Raw genomic sequence first — 19,411 nt, forward strand, 5'->3', positions numbered from 1 at the left:
AGGAACAGTTTAACAACCTTTAACCCTACTTCAGTCATTTAAAAAAGGTGATCTCAGAACATGTCGCAATGCAAGTCCTGAGCTTGTAGATCTGTTGTTTCTAAAGCGTATTGAAAGCTCTTTAAAATGTGTGGAATATTTTGAATCATTTTGAAAAGTTTTAACAGCACACATCTTCTCTTGTGGGGTTCCCTGGCACAACATATTTTCAGATTGGGGTCCACAGACATGAAAATGTTTGAGAACCACTGAACTATACTCATACTATATCCTTTGTTTGTGTTTAGCTGCAAGAAATATTGATAACCGTCATTATCATAGCAGACTCACATCCCCAAATGTCAATATGGACCGGCCTTTGTCATGTTTATTTTGACACATCACATTGGTGTACAGAATACATTAGGCTGAAGTGAAGAATCGTAGATTAGATTATTCTTATTATTCTTACTATTGTTCTTTCTGGTAAAGTTAAGACAAAACTAAAAGCCTCCTATTCCAATTCAAATAAAAATAGGCTGCATGTTTAAGCCAAGTTTATATACATCCATGGTTTTATCCTTGGCCTACTAATAAGCTACAATTACGGGAAATGCATGTGAAAAATGATATAGGCTTCTCTTCACAATATCACTTTAACATAGATCTTTCTTCATAGAACATAAAACTTCCAAGACCCTGACATGGTTCCAAATGTGCTCGTCACCAAATTGGTGTACAGAGTATATTAGGCTAAAGTAAAGGAGAGACCAGCTCCGTCTTGTGGTAGAGGAGGTTGGGGTTCAATCCCTGGCCGAGTGGATAAGGATAAGGATAAAGAGTCATATCAATGATGATAAAAAATGAATCCAATGCCTCCCTGCTTGGCACTCGGCATAAAAGGTTGGATTAGGAGTAAATCCTTGTGACGTTCTGTATCAGCATTATGTCTAAGGGTGTACTTGTACATCATGGCTGGGGGATTGTGTACTTGTACGTACATCATAAGCCGACCAATGGGCCACATGGCTCGAGCCAGTCAGGGGTGAGCCATTAAGAATATTGAAACTGTCCTGATATAATGCAGTTTACTTTAACTACTTTAATATGGGGATGCAGGCTGAGGAAAGATAAAGTATAGCAAACTAGCATGGGTTTGATTTTATGTGCACTAGGCGTATCGTATGGTGTCCCCTGCGAGCTCTGCTTTCACAAGCTTTTTGAAGGGTTCCATTACAAGAGGAAAATGTAAGGTAGGGACATTTTTATATATAGGGAAAATCAATCAATCAAATAATAGCTTACATACATATAGAAGTAAGCAAAATGATACCCAACTATGCTTTACCTGTCCCTCAGTCACTTCATCCTAGTACCGGGCCTGATCCTACATTTTATAAGACTGTACCCAGATCAACATCATTTTATTTTTAATTACATACCTTTTGGGGGGAAAAATACTATCATTTAAAATGTGTCATTGTATTCATTTTCCATATTGTATTTTCGCATTCCATTGTATGTTGAAATAAAATGTAAGCCTACTCCATATTTGCAAATAAAGTTAAAAGGGTACAACAACAAAAACCTGCCAGTGCTGACCCCTCCCATTCATACAAACAGGCCGCAGTGAAATCACAGAGCAGTGGTTCTCAACCAATGGTCCTTGAGGGGGTTTCAGGTGGTCCCCACCTAAAAAATGGAGGAGTTGGTAACCAAATGGACCCTTTTAGATCTTTAACTCTTGAGAGTGTAAAATGAAACCAGATGGTTTCATTTTACGCTCTCAAGAGTTAAATTATTGTTAAAGATCTGCATTACTAATTAAATAATTGTTATATTGATCAACGTTTGCCTGTTAATACAGCATGGAATTGTGGACAAAATCGTATCCAACGATAACCACTGTCATAGTGCCACTGTCAGCCTACGACAGCGTTTTGCCAAGCACCGCCCATACCTAGCCATGGTTCACATGACGCTTGTATACAAGCGTCATGGTGCCGAGTCCCCCTGGTCTAAAGTTGTGTTCGATTTTTTCACATTGCCATCTCTCACATAAACGTTCAGATTTCAAATACAAAGTGCTTACCACCGAGCCACGGATGTTACAAGGCGATGCGGACCGCGATGAGTACTCGTATCTCCCGTATTGTTCAATACAAAGCATTTTAATCCCATCGCCGGCCATTTTCTCCAAATTGTCTCCGATACTTTCGACCATGCGACACTAATGGTTGGAAGGTGTATTGCACTCTGATACATTACCAAAAAAAAAAAAAAAGGCCGGCGATGGGATTAAAATGCTTTTTATTGAACAATACGGGTACTCATCGCGGTCCGCATCGCCTTGTAACATCCGTGGCTCGGTGGTAAGCACTTTATATTTGAAATCTGAACGTTTATGTTTATGTGAGAGATGGCAATGTGAAAAAATAGAACACAACTTTAGACCTGGGGGACTCGGCACCATGACTGTCATGGTATGACAGTCATGTTTCAGGGCTACGCCCATACCCAGCCTCGCCAGATTGTGTGAGAGAAATAAGCAACCAGGTCTATGAAAACAAGGCCAAAAGAAGCCACACGAGTAATTTAAATCTATATTCATCATCATCTGCTATTTTCAAAGAAAACTTGGAGAAAAAAATAAATATTTGAAATATTTTTTAAACATTATAACAACAGAAACTTGGTATGGGAGTCCCTGGTACAAAACATTTTCAGATGGGGGTTAAGGGACAAATACATTAGTTAATTTGGGGGGTCCTTATTTGAGAACCATTGGTTTGAATAATAATTAAAGAAAGCCCAAAATAAGCAACTGCACTTTAGAAGTAAGTCCCAAAAACCGCAACCCTCTATAGTATAGAGGGTTGCAGCAACTGTACAGAAAAACAAGCCCAAAGTCGCTTATAATCAAGTCCCCAGAACAGCGGTAAAACAATGGAGCTGCCGTCGCCTGGTGGTCAAATCTGAGATAGCAACACTTTCGCATTTAAAATGTTACTGCGCGTGCGTCTACCGTCTGAAACGCTAGTGCGCCTGCTCTATTGGCTCCAAAATTGGAGCCAGGAAGTAGAGGTACTTCCAGGTGCTTCATGCGCTTGTGAGCAATTTTCATTGAAATGAATTGGTGAGGGGGCGGGGCAGTCCGCCCTCTAGATATATCATAACTCTATTCTTATAATAAGCAGACATGGCAACACTGCCCATACCTTCTTCTGATTGGTTGACATGAAAGAACAGGAACTGGCTGTTTGCGCCCAAAATCAGAGCACGCAGTTCTATTCCTCCCAGTTTCCTCTCATTGACCGAGCAGGAAGACGTTATCATCGCAGTCTCTGCGAAAACGAACGTAAGGTGATTATCTCTGCTTTCTTTCTGAAATGTATGCCATGTCTGCTTATTATAAATAAGCGACTTTGATCTTGTGTTTCTGTAAAGTTGCTTGTGAAATTTAGCTATTTTGCGGGGGCTTGTTGCTATTAAGTGTAGATGCTTTATTTGGGCTTGTTTCCTAAATGTTGTTTAAACCAGTGGTTCTCAAACATATTCATTGTCAATTACCCCCTTCAAATTAATATGCAATTGTCCATGGACCCCCATCCCCTCCCCCATCTTTGTGACCCCTGTACCAGGATTTTTGATAAATGTTACTGAAACGGCAACGTGGTGTAAAATGGCCACCGTCCTGTGTTACTGATTTTTTTTTAAATATATATATTTTTTTAAATAGCCGATCTACAAGCTCACAACGCGTCGCACTGAGCTTGTAGATTCATTCATGAGATATATTATAGATTTGTAGACATATTTTCAAATATCCGCCGCATATAGGTTTAAAGTGGCCATTGTTGCTTTTTGGGGGGGGTCGCTTTCATCAGAGAATGACATTTTTCGGGATTCCCGCGGGTCACGGGATTCCCGCGGGATGGGAGTATTTTTTTTTATTAATCACGTGATTGGGACGGGAATTAAAAGAGTGAACGAGCGCGGGAACCATGACAACAGACCAGTTTTAAGTACACGCCCATTTCCTACTCTAGCCTGAGCTACAAGCCTACAATGTGGCGTGGATGCGACGCGTTGTAGACTTGGAGATCTGCGCTGTTCCTGCGCGCGACACACATTCGTACGACTAATCATAAATCGGACACGCAGCAGTGTAAAGAGACTAGAGAGATTTGAACGGATCGATTGTGTCAAAGTGAACTCTTATGAGGAGATTGTAACAAGATGTTCACAAGACATCCATCATTATTGAAGTCGTTTGTTTGGATATCTCATTCAGTGACGCAGCACTGTAAACTGTGAGAATGCCGTGGGTCGGTGTAACGAGACATGAGAAACGCGACAAATGTTTTTCATTAGGCTACTGGCTTAACAGTTTCCCATCGACCGATGCTGTAGGTAGTCGGGACACATTTCAGACAGACATTTCAGACAGATTTCAAAATGTGGCCTCAAGCCACATTTTCATTCTGAAAATGTCTGGAAATGTGGCCTGAGGACTCTGCAGTCCAGGTATGAACTTAAACTGTCTGCACCACTGTCTTTGAAGAGGGCTGTGGAAAGTTGCACAATGATTCACTTGAGTTAACTGTAGCAATCTAATCATCTCTCCACCTCTTGCCCTTTTGAAGTGTTTACACTTAGATGTTGTTCAATATGATTTATCACAAGACCTATTGTAAACCATGCTTGGCTGGCTTGCACCTTTACATTTGTTTTGTGTTATGTTCATAAATATTCTATAGTTTTAACTCAGTGATTCCTTTTTAATTTCAAGGATCCCCAGTTAAATATACATTAGGCCACATATTTCCATTTGATATTATTTCTGGGACCCCATGTAAAATCTGAGACTGTACACATGGAACCAAATGGACCCTTACAGGTCCATGTGGTTCTATGTGTAAAATCTGAGACTGTACACATGGAACCAAATGGACCCTTACAGGTCCATGTGGTTCTATGTGTGTTGTGTACACTCTCAGAGTTACAGACCCATAAGGGTGAATTTGTACACTTAAGTTACAGACCCGTAAGGGTCAATTTGCTGATGGAGAGAACAGCAGTCAAAATGCATTCAATCAAATTGTTGTATAACCGTAGCCTTATATAAATGGCGTTTTATCAGCACATTTTGCATGATGGAAGGGGTTGATTCAGAACGTTCTTTTGTGTTCTCTTTAGACAAACATGTCGGACGAGGGTAAGCTTTTCATTGGTGGGCTGAGCTTCGACACCACCGAGGACTCATTGGCGGAAGCGTTCTCCAAATACGGAAACATTGCCAAAGGTAAATGACTTGCGATCCATATGAGCAACCACAAATTCATTCATGATTTAATTTATCTTCAATGTATTCACTTTTTTTTAAATTGATTTGTCTCTACAGTTGATGTTATCAGGGACCAAGAGACAGGCAGGTCTCGTGGATTTGGCTTTGTGAAGTATGACAGCCCCGATGATGCAAAGGATGCATTGGAAGGAATGAATGGAAAGGTGAGTTGATGAAATATGTTGTCACGGATGGCTTGCTGGGAGCCATTTTGTGAGGCACATGGTGGCCTGGTGGCGCAACACGGTACTGCACCAAATGCAACACGACACACAACTGACAATGGCTAACTGTAATAATTTATTGATATAATTACAGAGTCTGGATGGCAGGACGATCCGTGTTGATGAAGCTGGAAATGGACGTTCCGGAGGTGGTGGTGGTGGTTTCAGAGGCTCAAGCCGGGGAGGTGGAGGATATGGAGGTGGTGGCGGAAGAGGAAGAGGTGAGTTTCTTTTCCTCAAACTAGGTGTAGGCTTTCCCATCTCTCGCAACTAGGAGTAGGCTTTCCCATCTCTCGCACATTTATTCCTGATCCATGTTAAATGTATCTTGTCCCCCTCTCGTATTTGTGTAGGTGGTGGAGGATACGGAGGTGACAGGAGCTATGGGGATAGGAGCTATAGTGGCGGTGGAGACAGAAGTTATGGCAGCAGCGGCGGCGGCGACAGAAGCTATGGCGGCGGAGATAGAAGCTACGGAGGTGGCGGATACAGGAGCGGCGGCGGTGGTGGTGGCGGTGGCTACTCCTCCGGCGGCAGGGATAATTAGTAAGTGGAAGCCTTAAATTTCGGAATAATTTGTGAATTGAGCACGTGTGTGTGTGTGTGTGTGTGTACACTGCTTCCATCCCATTGGTTTTAATGATTGTGTTTTTACAGTTAGGTCATGGTGGTTATGGGATCGTTCTTCGGGAGGATCCTACAGGGACGGATATGACAGCTATGGTAAGTACATGTCGTGTGAATCTATTTAAGTAGTGCTAATGCTGCGTTGGTCCCCTTGACTCCAAATATCTCCATGGGTCAATTCTTGAACCAGGTTGTTGCAAACCCCTCCTGACATCCCTATTTTGGGCATGCCATTATAGGTGAAAAGTTTTATAGTAACAGAGCTACAAGTTCACAGCATGTCAAAATGTTCCATGTTGTCAACGTGTAGCTTTACAGCTAACATTTGACTATTGGGCTTAAATGGGTAAATAGTGTGGAGCTGACACAATTTGTAGTCTCAATTCAAATGTGATTTCCAATAATCGTCACCAACTTCAATTAAAAGCCTTCTTCAAAAGGATGTTCTCTTTTTTTTATATGTATATTTTGGGATGAGTAGGATGTCAAACTCTTGAACTTGCCTGTATGAGTAGGATGTCAAACTCTTGAACTTGCCTGAACTTCAGTGTCTTTACCTGTGTGCCCGCTTCTTGTCCTCAGCTGCAAACGACTAAAATCGCCCTGAATTCAAGATCATCCCTTGGCTGGCTGTATTTAAAAGATGACTGTCTTAGGCTGCTTTGTATACAATATTGATTTTGTGAAAATAATTCTCGACCAATAAATTTTTTTTTTTACTTTACATTATTTATTGTAGTTATGTATTACTTCTACACATTATTATTTAAAGTGTATCTTTTAAGGATACACAAGTCACACACTTATTATAATGCCGTATACAAATACAGGAATACATTAAGGATCGACACCTACACATTGTGGGCACTTGGTAAATCAAGTCATGCAAAATGCATTATCATTTTATTGAGTTAAATCCCTGGTGTTTCTCACAAAATGGATTACTACCATAATATTCGGCACGAACAGAGATTGTAGTATACTTTGTGTGGCTGATAAAATTCAGGTCTGAGTCCATGACGGCACAAAGATTCTTGCTTTGGGTTGTGGTTTTAACAATAATGATTGAAGCCGAGTGCTGGCTAAAGCACACATTTACAGCAGTTTGTCTAAACGGGTCTCTCAAGACTGCAATTGGATCACTGCACCATACCAGCCTTGCACCCATTCACAGGCTGTAGTTTTGTGATTTACATTAACCACTGAAACCCTATTCTTTGTCATATATGACAACTAGAGAAAATGGCAGCTTAAAATGTGCAATGAAGCATTCTGAGCTTGTAGATTGGCTATTTTAGACTAATCTTAAATTAACATTTGTCCAAAATGGGGCCAGGCTTAATTGGGGTTAAGGATCTCTCTGTCAATCACTTAATTTTGGGTCCGTTCACCTCAGTCTAGCTGATTAAAGACAAATTTATACTCCAAGGATTTGAGAACTCATTGAAATTAATAGAGATCATACCATCCAGGTGTTGTTTACTGTGTAGTTTACCTCACAATCTAATCTCTGCTCATAACATATATATGCTGATATCATACAGCATGGCATTTTTATGTCACGCAAATGAACTCCAATCACACAAGAGATGTGTGCCAGATGTTATTTGAATTGGACATCATTCCATATAGAGTTTTCTTTACAGAGCTCTATATCAGAAATCGGTCCCAATTTTTTTTATACAGGATGAAATGTATAAATGGTTATATGGTAGTAAAACAACTTGATATTCATACAAAATGGTACAGTGATTATAAATATGAGCTTTGTATCTCAAAGGGATAACACACGCACACACAGGACAACCACAGGGTAGTTGTGTCCTGGTGGCGCTATACGGGACAATGTGAAAAGGGTGGAATATGAAAAATAGTGGTTTGTGTGATTATCCACACAAACCCACACACTACTTTCTCAGATTGACGGCAACAATTTGATTGAATATTTTATTAGGCAAAAATGTAAAACGGTTACATTTAAAATACTTTGTGTAAAAGGTCTGTTCAAAAAAGTCCTGGCGGTCTTGTTTCCATTGAGGTTTTCTTTATTAAAGAGTTGGAGAGACAGGGATACCCCTGTTATTGAACAAACACTCTGTAGAAATGATTGCTATCATATTATAGAGCTTTAACTTTTAAACTTTGTTTTAAAAAAAAGTTTGTTTACAAAAAGTCAAAATAACTTACAGCACCTTTTTTTTTTATATAGAATTTAAAGATATTCTGAACTTCCCCCAACAAAATGCTAAGACCCAACCCCCACCTCCACTTTGAGAATCCACTGATGGACATGTTGATTTACACTAAAACACTTCATGAAAGTGTGTGTGAGGGCGGTGACAAATATTTCAGAGCTTCCTACAGGGATGGCAAATTGCTTTCCTCTTTCATAGTTCCACTATATTCTAGGGTTGTGAATATAGGGTCCCATGCATGGAGTTCTCATTGTCTTACGATCTGCTGGATTTGGTGTGAAGCATCTGGCTGAGTTCAACACAATGGAACAATGCCTCCCCTCCCCCCACAGGGTGGAGCTGTGGAGCTGAATGTCTGAGTGAAATGAGGTGAAACCCAAACAAATCATTGCATGTTGATGGCAGCTCACATTTTCATTTTCATTATTTCTGGTTAAGTTAAGACGACTACAAGCCTCATCCGCCACATAATATAAAATCATGTAATCACTTTCAGCTTGATCCGTAAAATGCACAGAAAGACCCAACACCCCCAAGCCCACCCCGGTCCCCCTACCCAGACATTTCATTTGTTAATGACTTTCATTCACATTTGAATTAATTAAAGTCACATTGTTTGTGTTCACACAAGCACGTTTGATTGTGAATACCATGCAGCAGGGCCATCTTTCTAGGCCAGGTCCCCATTAAACCTCATCTTGTCTTTTGTTCTGGAGTGGCGGCACCTTGTCTGTAAATGCAAAATATAGACCTTTGAGAAAAGTTAGCTCACACAATTTAGGCTAATTTTAAGGATGCATTTATCTATTTTGAAAGTATATAATATATTACATAAATATTAGTGTAAGAGTATCCTTAATAGTTATCAGCTCTACTTCTCTGGTATTAAGAAATGCTCAAATGTTGTTGTTTTTTTAACATTTTGAAATTTTGCCCAAAAGGGATGCTAGGGTTAATGTGGTTAAAGTACAATCCCAATAATAGTCTAGTTCAACTCCAACTGGGAGCTGGCCTTGAGTTTGTTGGCATCCACTGTGTGTCGATGTTCTCTAGGCTCAATAAGGTTCAAGATGTCTTTATTAGTAGTAGTAGTAGTACCCGATGCTAGAGTAGATTTGTTGTTTTAAAAGTATCAAGTAGTTGATAAAAAAAGAAGGGGCACCTAGGCTCCAATGTACTAGCGCATTGCACGTTCGAGTCCTGTTCCCGACGATCTTTGCTGCATGTCTCTCCCTGTCTCTACTGTAATCTATAAATAAAGGCCAAAAAAGTCCCCCCCAAAAACGTCTTTAAAGAAAGAGAAGAAAGGTCATGACTAAGTGCTAACACACACACAGCAAACACAAACGCAATTTTGTATCATACTATGTAGGCCTAAAGATAAGCTTACTAGGCCACTCGACAAATTGGTTTAGAGACATTTTCTTTTGCAGAGACATGTTACTAAATTATGACACACGATTGATTAAATGCAACTCTAATAAGTGGTTTTATCTGAGCAAAAACAGGACAGTTTTGTGAGACAAAACAAACGGTTCTTTTTGCACACTTCCTCACATTCTTGTTCCTGAAGGTCAGTATGTACAAGCTCACAAGGTGTCGGGTTGCTACATGTGTGCTTGTAGATCGGCTGTTTTTGACATTGACTTACAACTTAGGGTTAAGACATAACCATTAAGTGGTTAAAGATCATAGTCTGAGATTTGAAATCTATGCCACTGGTTCTCAATGTGGGGTCCAGGGACTGCCAAGGGTCCTTAGGGGGCGTTCTAGGTGGTCCCCAGCAAACTGAGGAACAGTTCAACAACTTGAACCCTCGTTCAGCTATTCAAAAAAAGCTGATGAACAAGTTCATAACATGTCGCACTGTAAGTCGTCATGAGCTTGTAGAGCTGCTGTTTCCAAAGCGTATAGAATGTTCTCTAAAAATTGTGAAAAATTAACACAACACAAATCTTCTCTTATGGGGTTCCTTGGCACAACATTATTTTCACATGGGGGTCCGCAGACATGAAAATGTTTGAGAACCACTGAACTATATTTATATTTATATCCTTTGTTTTGTGTGTTTAGCTCCAAGAAATATTCTTAACCGTGCCATGGTTGGACTCATTCTCATAGCAGACTCACATCCCCAAATGTAATATGGACCCTTTGTCATGTTTATTTTGACACATGTTGGTGTACAGAATATATTAGGCTAAAGGAATGGATCGTAGATTCGATTATTCGTATTATTCTTAAAATAGGCTGCATGTTGCAAGTTCTTGCAGCTTGTTCTGGAAATGCACTGAAAGAGTCAGACCCAACACCCCCAGTTCCAGCCCCACCCAGACATTTCATTTGTTAATAGCTTTCATTCACATTTGAAGTCATGTTTGTGAGAATGATTTGCATTCACACAAGCACTGTGAAATCCAGCATGGCCATCGTCCTTGGCCAGGCCTCAAATCTCCATTAAATCTCTAGTTTGTCTTTGTTCTGGAGTGGCGGCACCTTGTCTGTAAATGCAAAACGCTAAGCCAAGTTTTTATGCATCCATGGTTTCATCCTTGGCCTGCTAATGAGCTACAGTTACGGGAAATGCATGTGAAATATGATAGGCTTCTTTTCACAAAAAGAGTGTCCACCTTGAGATTGGGAGGTTGGGGTTCAATCCCTGGCCGAGTCATACCAAAGAATGATAAAAATGAATCCCTTTTGTGTTCTCGTTATGTTTGTCTGAAAGTCCTACATGCCACATTTTGTGAATCATCTCAAAATGCTCAGCCTCCTGGCTAAACTATGGGGATGCTGGGTGAGGAAAAAATATATAGCAAACTAGCATGTGTTTGATTTTATGTGCACGACTAGTCCCTTGCAAGCCCTGCTTTCACAAGATTTTTGAATGGTTCCAGTACAAGAGGAAAATGTAAGGTAGGTCAATTTTTATACATAGGGAAAATCAATCAATTAATCAATCAATAGCTTACATACATAAATGCAGAAGTAGGCAAAAATGATACCCAACTATGCTTTACCTGTCCCTCAGTCACTTCATCCTAGCACCGGACCTGATCCAACATTTTAAAAGTCTGTACCCAGCAGATCAACATTTTATTTTTTAATTACATTACCTTTTGGGAGGGAAAATACTATAATTAAAAAAAAAATCCATATTGTATTTTCACAATACATTGTATGTTGACATGGAGCGTTTGAGAAATAAAACGTAAGCCTACTCCATATTTGCAAATAAAGTTAAAAGGGTTAAAACAAAAAAGCTGCCAGTGATGCTGACCCTCACCCTCCCCTGTTTACATATTTAATAAGGCCGCAGTGAAAGGCACAGCACCGGCCCCGCCCACTGAGACAGCTTTAAATAGGTCGCAGTCAGAAGCGTTTCACTGACATATAATCCACGCAGTTCCCTCTCAGTAGACAGTGCAGCAAGACGTTATCATCGCAGTCTTGCGAAAACGAAATAAAGGTAACAATGTTTGCTTTGCGAAACGTGTGTTATGATGCATTTCAACTGCCTATAGCTCTCTATAATGTGTTAATTACCGTGTTATTCGTGTATTCGGCGAACAGAGCCTATTTAACCTGCCTCTGTCGCAGCAAAACAAAAGCTTTTCATGGTGCGTGTTGGTTTCGGCCACCGTGACACCCTTTGTTTATTTAGCAAACCCACCCTGAGCCTTTTTTTGCCCAACAAAACCCATCGGCGTCTTTTTAACAGACGTAATAATGGAGAGTGCCGTGTCGCGTCGTGTTTTTAATTTGATTTTGGACTAGGATAAAAAAATCTCTGCAGCCAAGATGGCGCGTTGACAAAAGAGCAACAGCAACGTGGTGTATAAAATGGCGCACCGTCCCTGTGTTACTGAATGAGATCATGTTAGCAGAGCTAATGCTAAGCTAACCAGGCCTAGGCAGGCCCACCGGGCCTGGTGAGGAGCACGAGTTATCTATTGACGATGTCTTAAAAATAATAAACAAATTGCAGATGTCCAAGGTTGCAGTGCGGCACGAAGAGACGCGCCGTGAGATTGTACATCTGTTGTTGTTTTTTTTTAAGTGTTATTACATTACTATTACATTTTAATCGCGCTGTAAATTATCGTACATTATAGATCACGGTTTCCCAAACATTGGGTCGGGACCCTTTTGTGGGTCGTTGACACATTTCACGAGTAAAATCCCTTGTTTTGTTTTTAATATATCAGTACGTTTTCATGGATACAATCATTGATTTTTTTCCCCAAAATAAATGTAATGAATACACTTTTTTTTTAAATGCAAGAAATTACATAAATTAGAAGTTTAAGGAGCGAAAATAGCCGATCGACAAGCTCACAACGCGTCTCATCGCGATGAGGTGTGAGCTTGTAGATCTGCTATTTTCACTAGCGGGGGTCCAGGGGAGACTGCACACATTTCTCTTTTGGGCCTCGAGCTAAAACGTTTGGGAACCAGTGGTTTGGATTAGACATTTTGTTAGCGTTGACGCTAAGTTAACGTTGCGTACAGTTATATTGAGTGGCGTAGATGGCTAGGTTCCGTTACTCCGTGACCTAGATGGTGGTCCATACGCATTTGACCTACTTCATCTGATAAACGATTTATATAACGCTACGGTTACACAACGGTCGTTTTATCCGCTTATGTAAAGGCACATTTCGCACCAAGGAAGAAGCGGGTTGATTCAATAACGTGACCGTTATTTTGTGTTTCCCTCTAGACCAGACATGTCGGACGAGGGTAAGCTGTTCATCGGTGGGCTGAGCTTCGACACCACCGAGGACTCGTTGGCGGGAGCGTTCTCCAAATACGGAAACATTGCCAAAGGTAAACAAACAACGTGCAATCCATATGAGCAAATACAAATGGATTCACACCAATGATTTTATTTAGCTTAAAGGAGGAGTTCACCCAAAAAATTACTTATTTTCTATCAATTACACACCCCATGAAGCCTTGATTTCATGGATTTGTTTTTGTGGCATTCCTAAGACAATAATTTGATGACCGTGTGTATTTCCGGTAGGAGACACAAATAATCTACTTTGTGTCTCCTACCGGATACATTAGCCGGTAGGAGACGGGAATCAAATTATTAGCTTAAGAATGCGACAAAAACAAAAAATAATCCATGGATTCAAGGCTTCATAGGGTGGGCAATTGATAGAAAATAAGTCCTTTTTTGGGTGAACTCCTCCTTTAAATGTATTAAATATTTATATTTGTATTTATTTCTCTCTACAGTTGATGTCATCAGAGACAAAGAGACAGGCAGGTCTCGTGGATTCGGCTTTGTGAAGTACGACAGCGCAGATGATGCAAAGGATGCATTGGAAGGAATGAATGGAAAGGTGAGTTGATGAAATATTGTCAGATGGCTTGCTGGGAGCCATTTTGTGAGGCACATGGTGTCCTGGTGGCGCAGCACGGTACTGCACCAAATGCAACAATGGCCAACTAATAATGTATTGACACTGACTAACTGTTCAATTTATTGATATCGTTTCAGAGTCTGGATGGCAGGACGATCCGTGTCGATGAAGCTGGAAAGGGTAATGGACGTTCCGGAGGTGGCGGTGGTGGTTTCAGAGGCTCAAGGGGAGGATATGGAGGCGGCGGCGGATTCGGTGGCGGAAGAGGTAGAGGTGGGTTTTTTACCCAAAACTTAGATTAGGTTTTCCCCATCTCTGAGACATTTATTCTTGATCGATGGCATGTTAAATGTATTATCCCCCCCCCTCTCTTGTATTTGTGTAGGTGGTGGAGGATACGGAGGTGACAGGAGCTATGGAGATAGGAGCTATGGCGGCGGTGGAGACAGAAGTTATGGCGGCGGCGGTGGCGACAGGAGCTATGGCGGCGGAGAGAGGAGCTACGGCGGTGGTGGCGGCGGCGGCGGATACAGGAGCGGCGGTGGAAGCGGTGGCTACTCCTCCGGCGGCGGCTACAGGGATAATAGGTAAGGGGAAGCCTTAAATTTAGGAATAATTTGTGAATTGAGCACCCGTGTACACAGCTTTCATCCCGCTGGTTTTAATGATTGTGTCTTTACTGTTAGGGGTAGTGGTGGTTATGGGGATCGTTCTTCGGGAGGATCCTACAGGGACGGATATGACAGCTATGGTAAGAACATGTGGTGTGTGTGTGTCTCTCTGTTTAAGTAGTGTTAATGCTGCTCAGGTCCCCGTTACTCCAAATATCTCCATGGGTCAATTCTTGAACCAGGTTGTTGCAACCCCCCCTGACGACCCTATTTTGGGCATGCCAATTGTAGGTGAAGTTTTATAGTAGCAGATCTACAAGTTCACAGCATGTCAAAATGTTCCATGGTGTGAATGTGTAGCTTTACAGCCAACATTTGACTATAGGGGTTAAATAGTGTGGAGCTGACTTAGTAGTCTCAATCCAAATAATGCCTAGTGCCCTACTACAAAAAAAAATATCTCCAATAATCATCACTAACTTCAATTAACAGCCTTCTGCAAAAGGATGTTCTCTTTTTGATGTGTGTTTTGGGATGAGTAGGATGTCAAACTCTTGAACTTGCCTGAACTTCAGTGTCTTTACCTGTGTGCCCACTTCTTGTCCTCAGCTGCAAACGACTAAAAATCTCCCTGAATTCAAGATCATCCCTTGGCTGGCTGTATTTAAAAGATGCGCTCCTCAAGAAAAATGTCCTCGTGTTACTGTTGCCCTGATTTTTTTGAAAACTTATGAACTTATGTTGTAGTTGCTCAAGCATCTTTAAATGTAGCCATGAACCTTTTGCTCTTCAAATGACCATGTTTAAACAAGTTAGTTCCAAGATGCTATCCTTTAGGTTGCATCTTTATTAAAGGCATTTAGTAACTTTATTTGATTACGTTGATGGGAATACCTGAGTTGATAGGAGCTTTAAATTGCAGGTTGGTGGATCTCAAAATGAAAAGATGGCAGTTTTTGGTCAGCCACCATCTTAGTGTGCTTAGCCCTATTCTTGACCAGTACTGTTGATGATGCGTTGACCTGATTACTATAGGGGAATTCCTCTTAAGTTTGCTGACCTTGTTTTTCTTTTTTAATTGTCTGATCTACCTCCTGCTAAGTTTTAAACTGAGCGAGAATGAGAGATCTGTTCAGAAAGGATTTTCTGGATTTTATACCACATTCCTTGGTGTTCCTCTAGGCAGCAGTTCCTCAGCATTAGTTATTTTTTTAATACTTGGAGAAGCTGAGGGCCCTGTAAATGTTCCCTTTCCCAAAAAGTGAATTCCTTTCAGACAGGTGAACCATACGGGGTGTTCGGCTGTTGATGAAGTTGCAAATTGCAGCATGCTACAGTCAGCCAAGGTATATTTGCTCTGCTCAACGTCTGCATTTTTTAAAATGTGCTGTAATGGACTTAAACTTGTGATCAACGTCAAATGTAACTACTACTCCCCAATATTATAATATCCCAACTGGGAACAATTTTGTACTTTATGTTCTTTGTATTATCAACGTTGGAATTTTTTTTTGTCAAATTGACTTCATGGAGCCTATTAAACAATTTGTTGGAAAATAATCCTGATTCTTGTGCCTTTCGAAAGTACCTCCATGGAGGTACTTTGCTGATTTACAGTCAGCTCAAAACGTCTGTTCTTGTTAAGCTGCTAGAGAACCTGTCGCTTGAAACATGGAAATTAAATGTCTATGGAGAACCTGTAATTCTACATATGGAGGACTTATCTCTTACAGTTGTGCCTTCTTAGAAGATGGTAGTCTGGCATTTGTAGTTACGTCTTTTAGGATGGGGTGGTGATTTAGCTTAAAATAGATGGGCATTATGTAAATATTTATCAATGTGTAAGGGGTGCTCTAAGTTAGAATAATCAAGGTGATTTGGACTCTTAACCAAACGGCACATGCACTGGCTGTGTTTTGACAGGTAGAAACAAGGGGATGCTTTTAATTGCACCTCTTTAGAGGTTGTAAATTAACCTGCCCCCAAGTGGTGCATGGTAATGGTGGGGGAAAAAAACATGAGCTGGGTGTTGGTCATGTAATGCTTCATTGCGTTCAAGAGGTCAGCTACTTCAAAAACCTACAAGTCCTTGGAGAGTGAGGTGTTGCGCCTACCAACAAGTGCTCGTCAGAGATGAAAGCTGCTCTCTTGCCTAGTTCATTTGTGGAGAAACAGTAGGCCAGTTCACTTGAGGTAACAAAAACTCTTTTGCTCTCCTGCTCACATCCTTCAAACTGAGTTCTCATGTTTCCATGAATAACCTTCAGAGTTGGCTATTTTAGTCCTGCTTCAAATGTGGTCACATTGAAAACATGCCGTGGCCTTTTCCTCATTTTTGATACTCGTCTATTGGGAAACTGAACATCCAGCCCCTGGTGCTCAACTTCTGGTGCACCAACATTGAACCTTCAGCCAATGATAGTCCTCTGTCCACTAATGTCCACTTTAATGTCCACTTTGCATTCGATTCGCATTTGCTCAACAAAACAGTCCTGAAGCACTCTGAATTATTGACCCGCTAGGCCTCTATAATATTTTCAGTGTTGTCCTTATTCAGTTATATTTGGTGTTTTTTTGTTTTTTTGTTTTTTTTTAAACTGTTGCATGTTTTACCAGTGGGTTATCTTAAGTGGAAATGAGTTGAGCTAATTCGTCTTTTCACTTTTTTTTGTTCAGGATAACCTGATTGTGGATGGTTAACCTGTGCATCCCTCTACCTGAAATGACTGGCCTCAGTTGGCAGTGACGGCTTCAGATAAAAACTCCCAGGTAAATACTTGATGTCCTTGTGGCTTTTGAATGATTGTGACTCAGTTGCCATATGTAGACATACCAAGTTGATCCATTCAATTCAAAGGAGCTTCATTGGCATGAGATGCATACATTTACATTGCCAAAGCAAGTGTCAAAAACAAAACAATTTAAGAAACTGGGGGAAGTATATACAGTTGTAGGGGGTGGGGGTGTGGTATTGTAAAAACAATGCTATGTCACATTGCAACTTGGAAAAACAGGCTTTAAGAAATAATTGTGTGTGTGTGTACACACACACACACACACACACACACACACACACACACACACAAAAATTAAAGTTCTGTCGCCACTAGGGTTAGGATCCTTTTAGGATTTTTACGATTCCCTCTTAATGTTCCGATTCCTATATGTGTGTGTCTGTCTCTCTCGCCACGACTGATTTCAGTCATTTGGAATCCATAGAAGTCAGCATGTTTAATATGGAATGTGGCATGTCACACACTGAAAATAATCTACAAGTGAGCTTGTTAATTGGCTATTTTCTGTTATTTATTTTGTATTTGAATTGTTCAAACTAGCAATAGGATACTGTTCTGAAGCATCTTTCAATAAAACCCCAGGGTTAATGCCTTTACTTTGTGATTTCTTCTAACTGGTTGCTGGCTGTAGCAACCAGTTAGAGGAACAGGAAGAACATGGGTTTTAGAACAATATTGCTCAAATATGATAATGTTACATAGTGCTATAACAGAGTCTAGTGTGCGAGGCTCTTTTCACGCTTTTTCGCAGATTAGGACTACGCCTAACCAAAAAACTAAGCTTTAATCCATGTATACATGTTGGTACGGGTAGCATGATATTAAGCTTTTTAAACAAATGGCAATCACTTATCTTTCAGGGTGTTGGTCTCTTTTTGAGGCAAATAGCAGCAGTTTTCCAAAAGGATTTAAATGGTGTACAATACGCAGACTTTTAAAGGTAGTAGCTCCATTCATGTGTACGGTAGGTCTATATGTCTGAGGTCCACTTGGTACAGATGGTGTTCATATGTACAGTAGGTCTATGTCTGAGGTAGGGCATTCACAACTAATGATTTTTACTAGTCGACTCATTTGACCAAGTAGTAGTCGACTAGTCGAAATTTACATCAACATTTTTTTTACAAAAAAAATATTAAAAAAAATACGGGGGGCATTGTTTTAATGCCATCCTACTACTATATTACTATTATTATTATCCTCCTGCCCTTATTTTTATGGCATTTTAAGGGAAGCGCTTCTGGCACAGCAGCACAGCACCACAGCAGCGTCTCCAAGGATCCCCATTGCCCAATAATAGGCTTTTATTGGGCATACTTTTGACCCCCTTTTGATAAAAAATAAAGTCAGGAGGATAATAATAATAGTAAGATGGGCCATTACTATGGCATTAAAACAAATTACTTTTTTTTTTCTCCCCAACTATTCGACTAGTACCAACAAAGTCGACTAGTGCAGTGGTTATACTAGTTGGTGAAAGCCCTAGTCTGAGGTCCACTCGGTACAGATAGAGCAGGAAAACCCATAATGGTTAGTAGTTCTTACGATGGTTCTCTTTGTGTTCATTCTACCAGGTTCGGCATGGCAGCTGTCTGCGGTGGCTACATGTGGGATCAGAGATCTGCGAGGGCTGGTCCAAACAGACCTATGTGGAGCATTACAGACTGACAACATGGATGGTTGTCTATACCATTGTACTACATTTAAACAGTTTCCTCTAGTAGTAAAATAATCAAAAAGGTTTATTGCTGTACTGGAGCTGACACTGGAAGTACCAGCTGTATATACTAAATATGGAATAAAGTTTTTTGAAAAATCTGTCATCTACTGTCCCTGATGTATTCAGTCAGTGTGTAGTTAAAATATGACAAACTGTTGTGACTGTCTGTTTTAAGAAATGTATTCTAATGAAACAAAGACAAATAAGTTATGCTGTAAACATGCTCTTTCTGACAATTCATGGTTTAATCACCACAAAATTACATCAGCTTTTTTCACCTCAGCTGAAGAGCTTGTGTGTAGGTTGTTGGACAATATTTTGACATGGACTTAACAAAATAAGCCTGCCTCAATGTTTGACATGTACACTATCAGCTATTGATATACAAATAAGTCTGTTTCCGACTTCATGTTGTGATTGGCTGACCCTGACCTAATTTCAACCGAACACACTCCACTGACGTCAGCATCTCTCCACCACATGATCAGCAGATGACCAGGAAACCATCCGCTGATGCTCAAACTCGCCAATATTCTGG

General features: G+C 40.5%; 2 protein-coding genes across 10 annotated transcripts; both read left to right on the forward strand.

Annotated features, from left to right (window-relative positions):
• Positions 1-3,244: 3,244 nt before the first annotated feature.
• Positions 3,245-6,901, forward strand: LOC308092975 (cold-inducible RNA-binding protein B-like; the record flags this gene model as incomplete). Of its 2 annotated transcripts, XR_013933828.1 has the most annotated exons (7): positions 3,245-3,342; positions 5,179-5,284; positions 5,384-5,490; positions 5,645-5,771; positions 5,904-6,096; positions 6,208-6,273; positions 6,760-6,901. XR_013933828.1 is itself a non-coding variant. In XM_080439160.1 (5 exons), the coding sequence occupies exons 2-5, from the start codon at positions 5,185-5,187 to the stop codon at positions 6,095-6,097; spliced, it is 528 nt and encodes a 175-aa protein (XP_080295286.1). In that variant the 5' UTR covers positions 3,245-3,342; positions 5,179-5,184. The 2 variants fall into 2 exon arrangements, 1 of the variants encoding a protein (XP_080295286.1); XM_080439160.1 differs by lacking the exons at positions 6,208-6,273; positions 6,760-6,901 and having other exon boundaries at positions 5,904-6,097.
• LOC308092967 (uncharacterized protein) lies at positions 6,208-18,971 on the forward strand. 8 transcript variants are annotated; one of them, XR_013933824.1, is made up of 8 exons: positions 11,720-11,841; positions 13,096-13,202; positions 13,620-13,726; positions 13,885-14,020; positions 14,133-14,334; positions 14,434-14,498; positions 17,035-17,127; positions 18,728-18,971. XR_013933824.1 is itself a non-coding variant. In XM_080439146.1 (7 exons), exons 2-7 carry the CDS (start codon positions 13,103-13,105, stop codon positions 14,979-14,981), a joined length of 624 nt encoding a protein of 207 aa, XP_080295272.1. In that variant the 5' UTR covers positions 6,208-6,273; positions 13,096-13,102; the 3' UTR covers positions 14,982-15,121. The 8 variants fall into 8 exon arrangements, 4 of the variants coding, with proteins under 4 accessions (XP_080295272.1, XP_080295274.1, XP_080295271.1 ...); XM_080439146.1 differs by lacking the exons at positions 11,720-11,841; positions 17,035-17,127; positions 18,728-18,971 and adding exons at positions 6,208-6,273; positions 14,968-15,121; XR_013933825.1 differs by lacking the exon at positions 18,728-18,971 and having other exon boundaries at positions 14,133-14,333; positions 14,429-14,498; positions 17,035-17,053.
• The last annotated feature ends 440 nt before the right edge of the window (positions 18,972-19,411 follow it).

Source organism: Gymnoscopelus braueri (genome assembly GCF_963280865.1).
Source record: "Gymnoscopelus braueri genome assembly, chromosome: 10".
NCBI lineage: Eukaryota > Metazoa > Chordata > Actinopteri > Myctophiformes > Myctophidae > Gymnoscopelus > Gymnoscopelus braueri.

Excerpts from the sequence above, each read along its gene's own strand:
- LOC308092967 (XM_080439146.1), top strand. The coding sequence starts at position 13,103 with ATGTCGGACGAGGGTAAGCTGTTCATCGGTGGGCTGAGCTTCGACACC. Across the intron at positions 14,021-14,132 it reads CGGTGGCGGAAGAGGTAGAG|GTGGTGGAGGATACGGAGGT; the intron begins GTGGGTTTTTTA and ends GTATTTGTGTAG. Across the intron at positions 14,335-14,433 it reads GGCGGCTACAGGGATAATAG|GGGTAGTGGTGGTTATGGGG; the intron begins GTAAGGGGAAGC and ends CTTTACTGTTAG.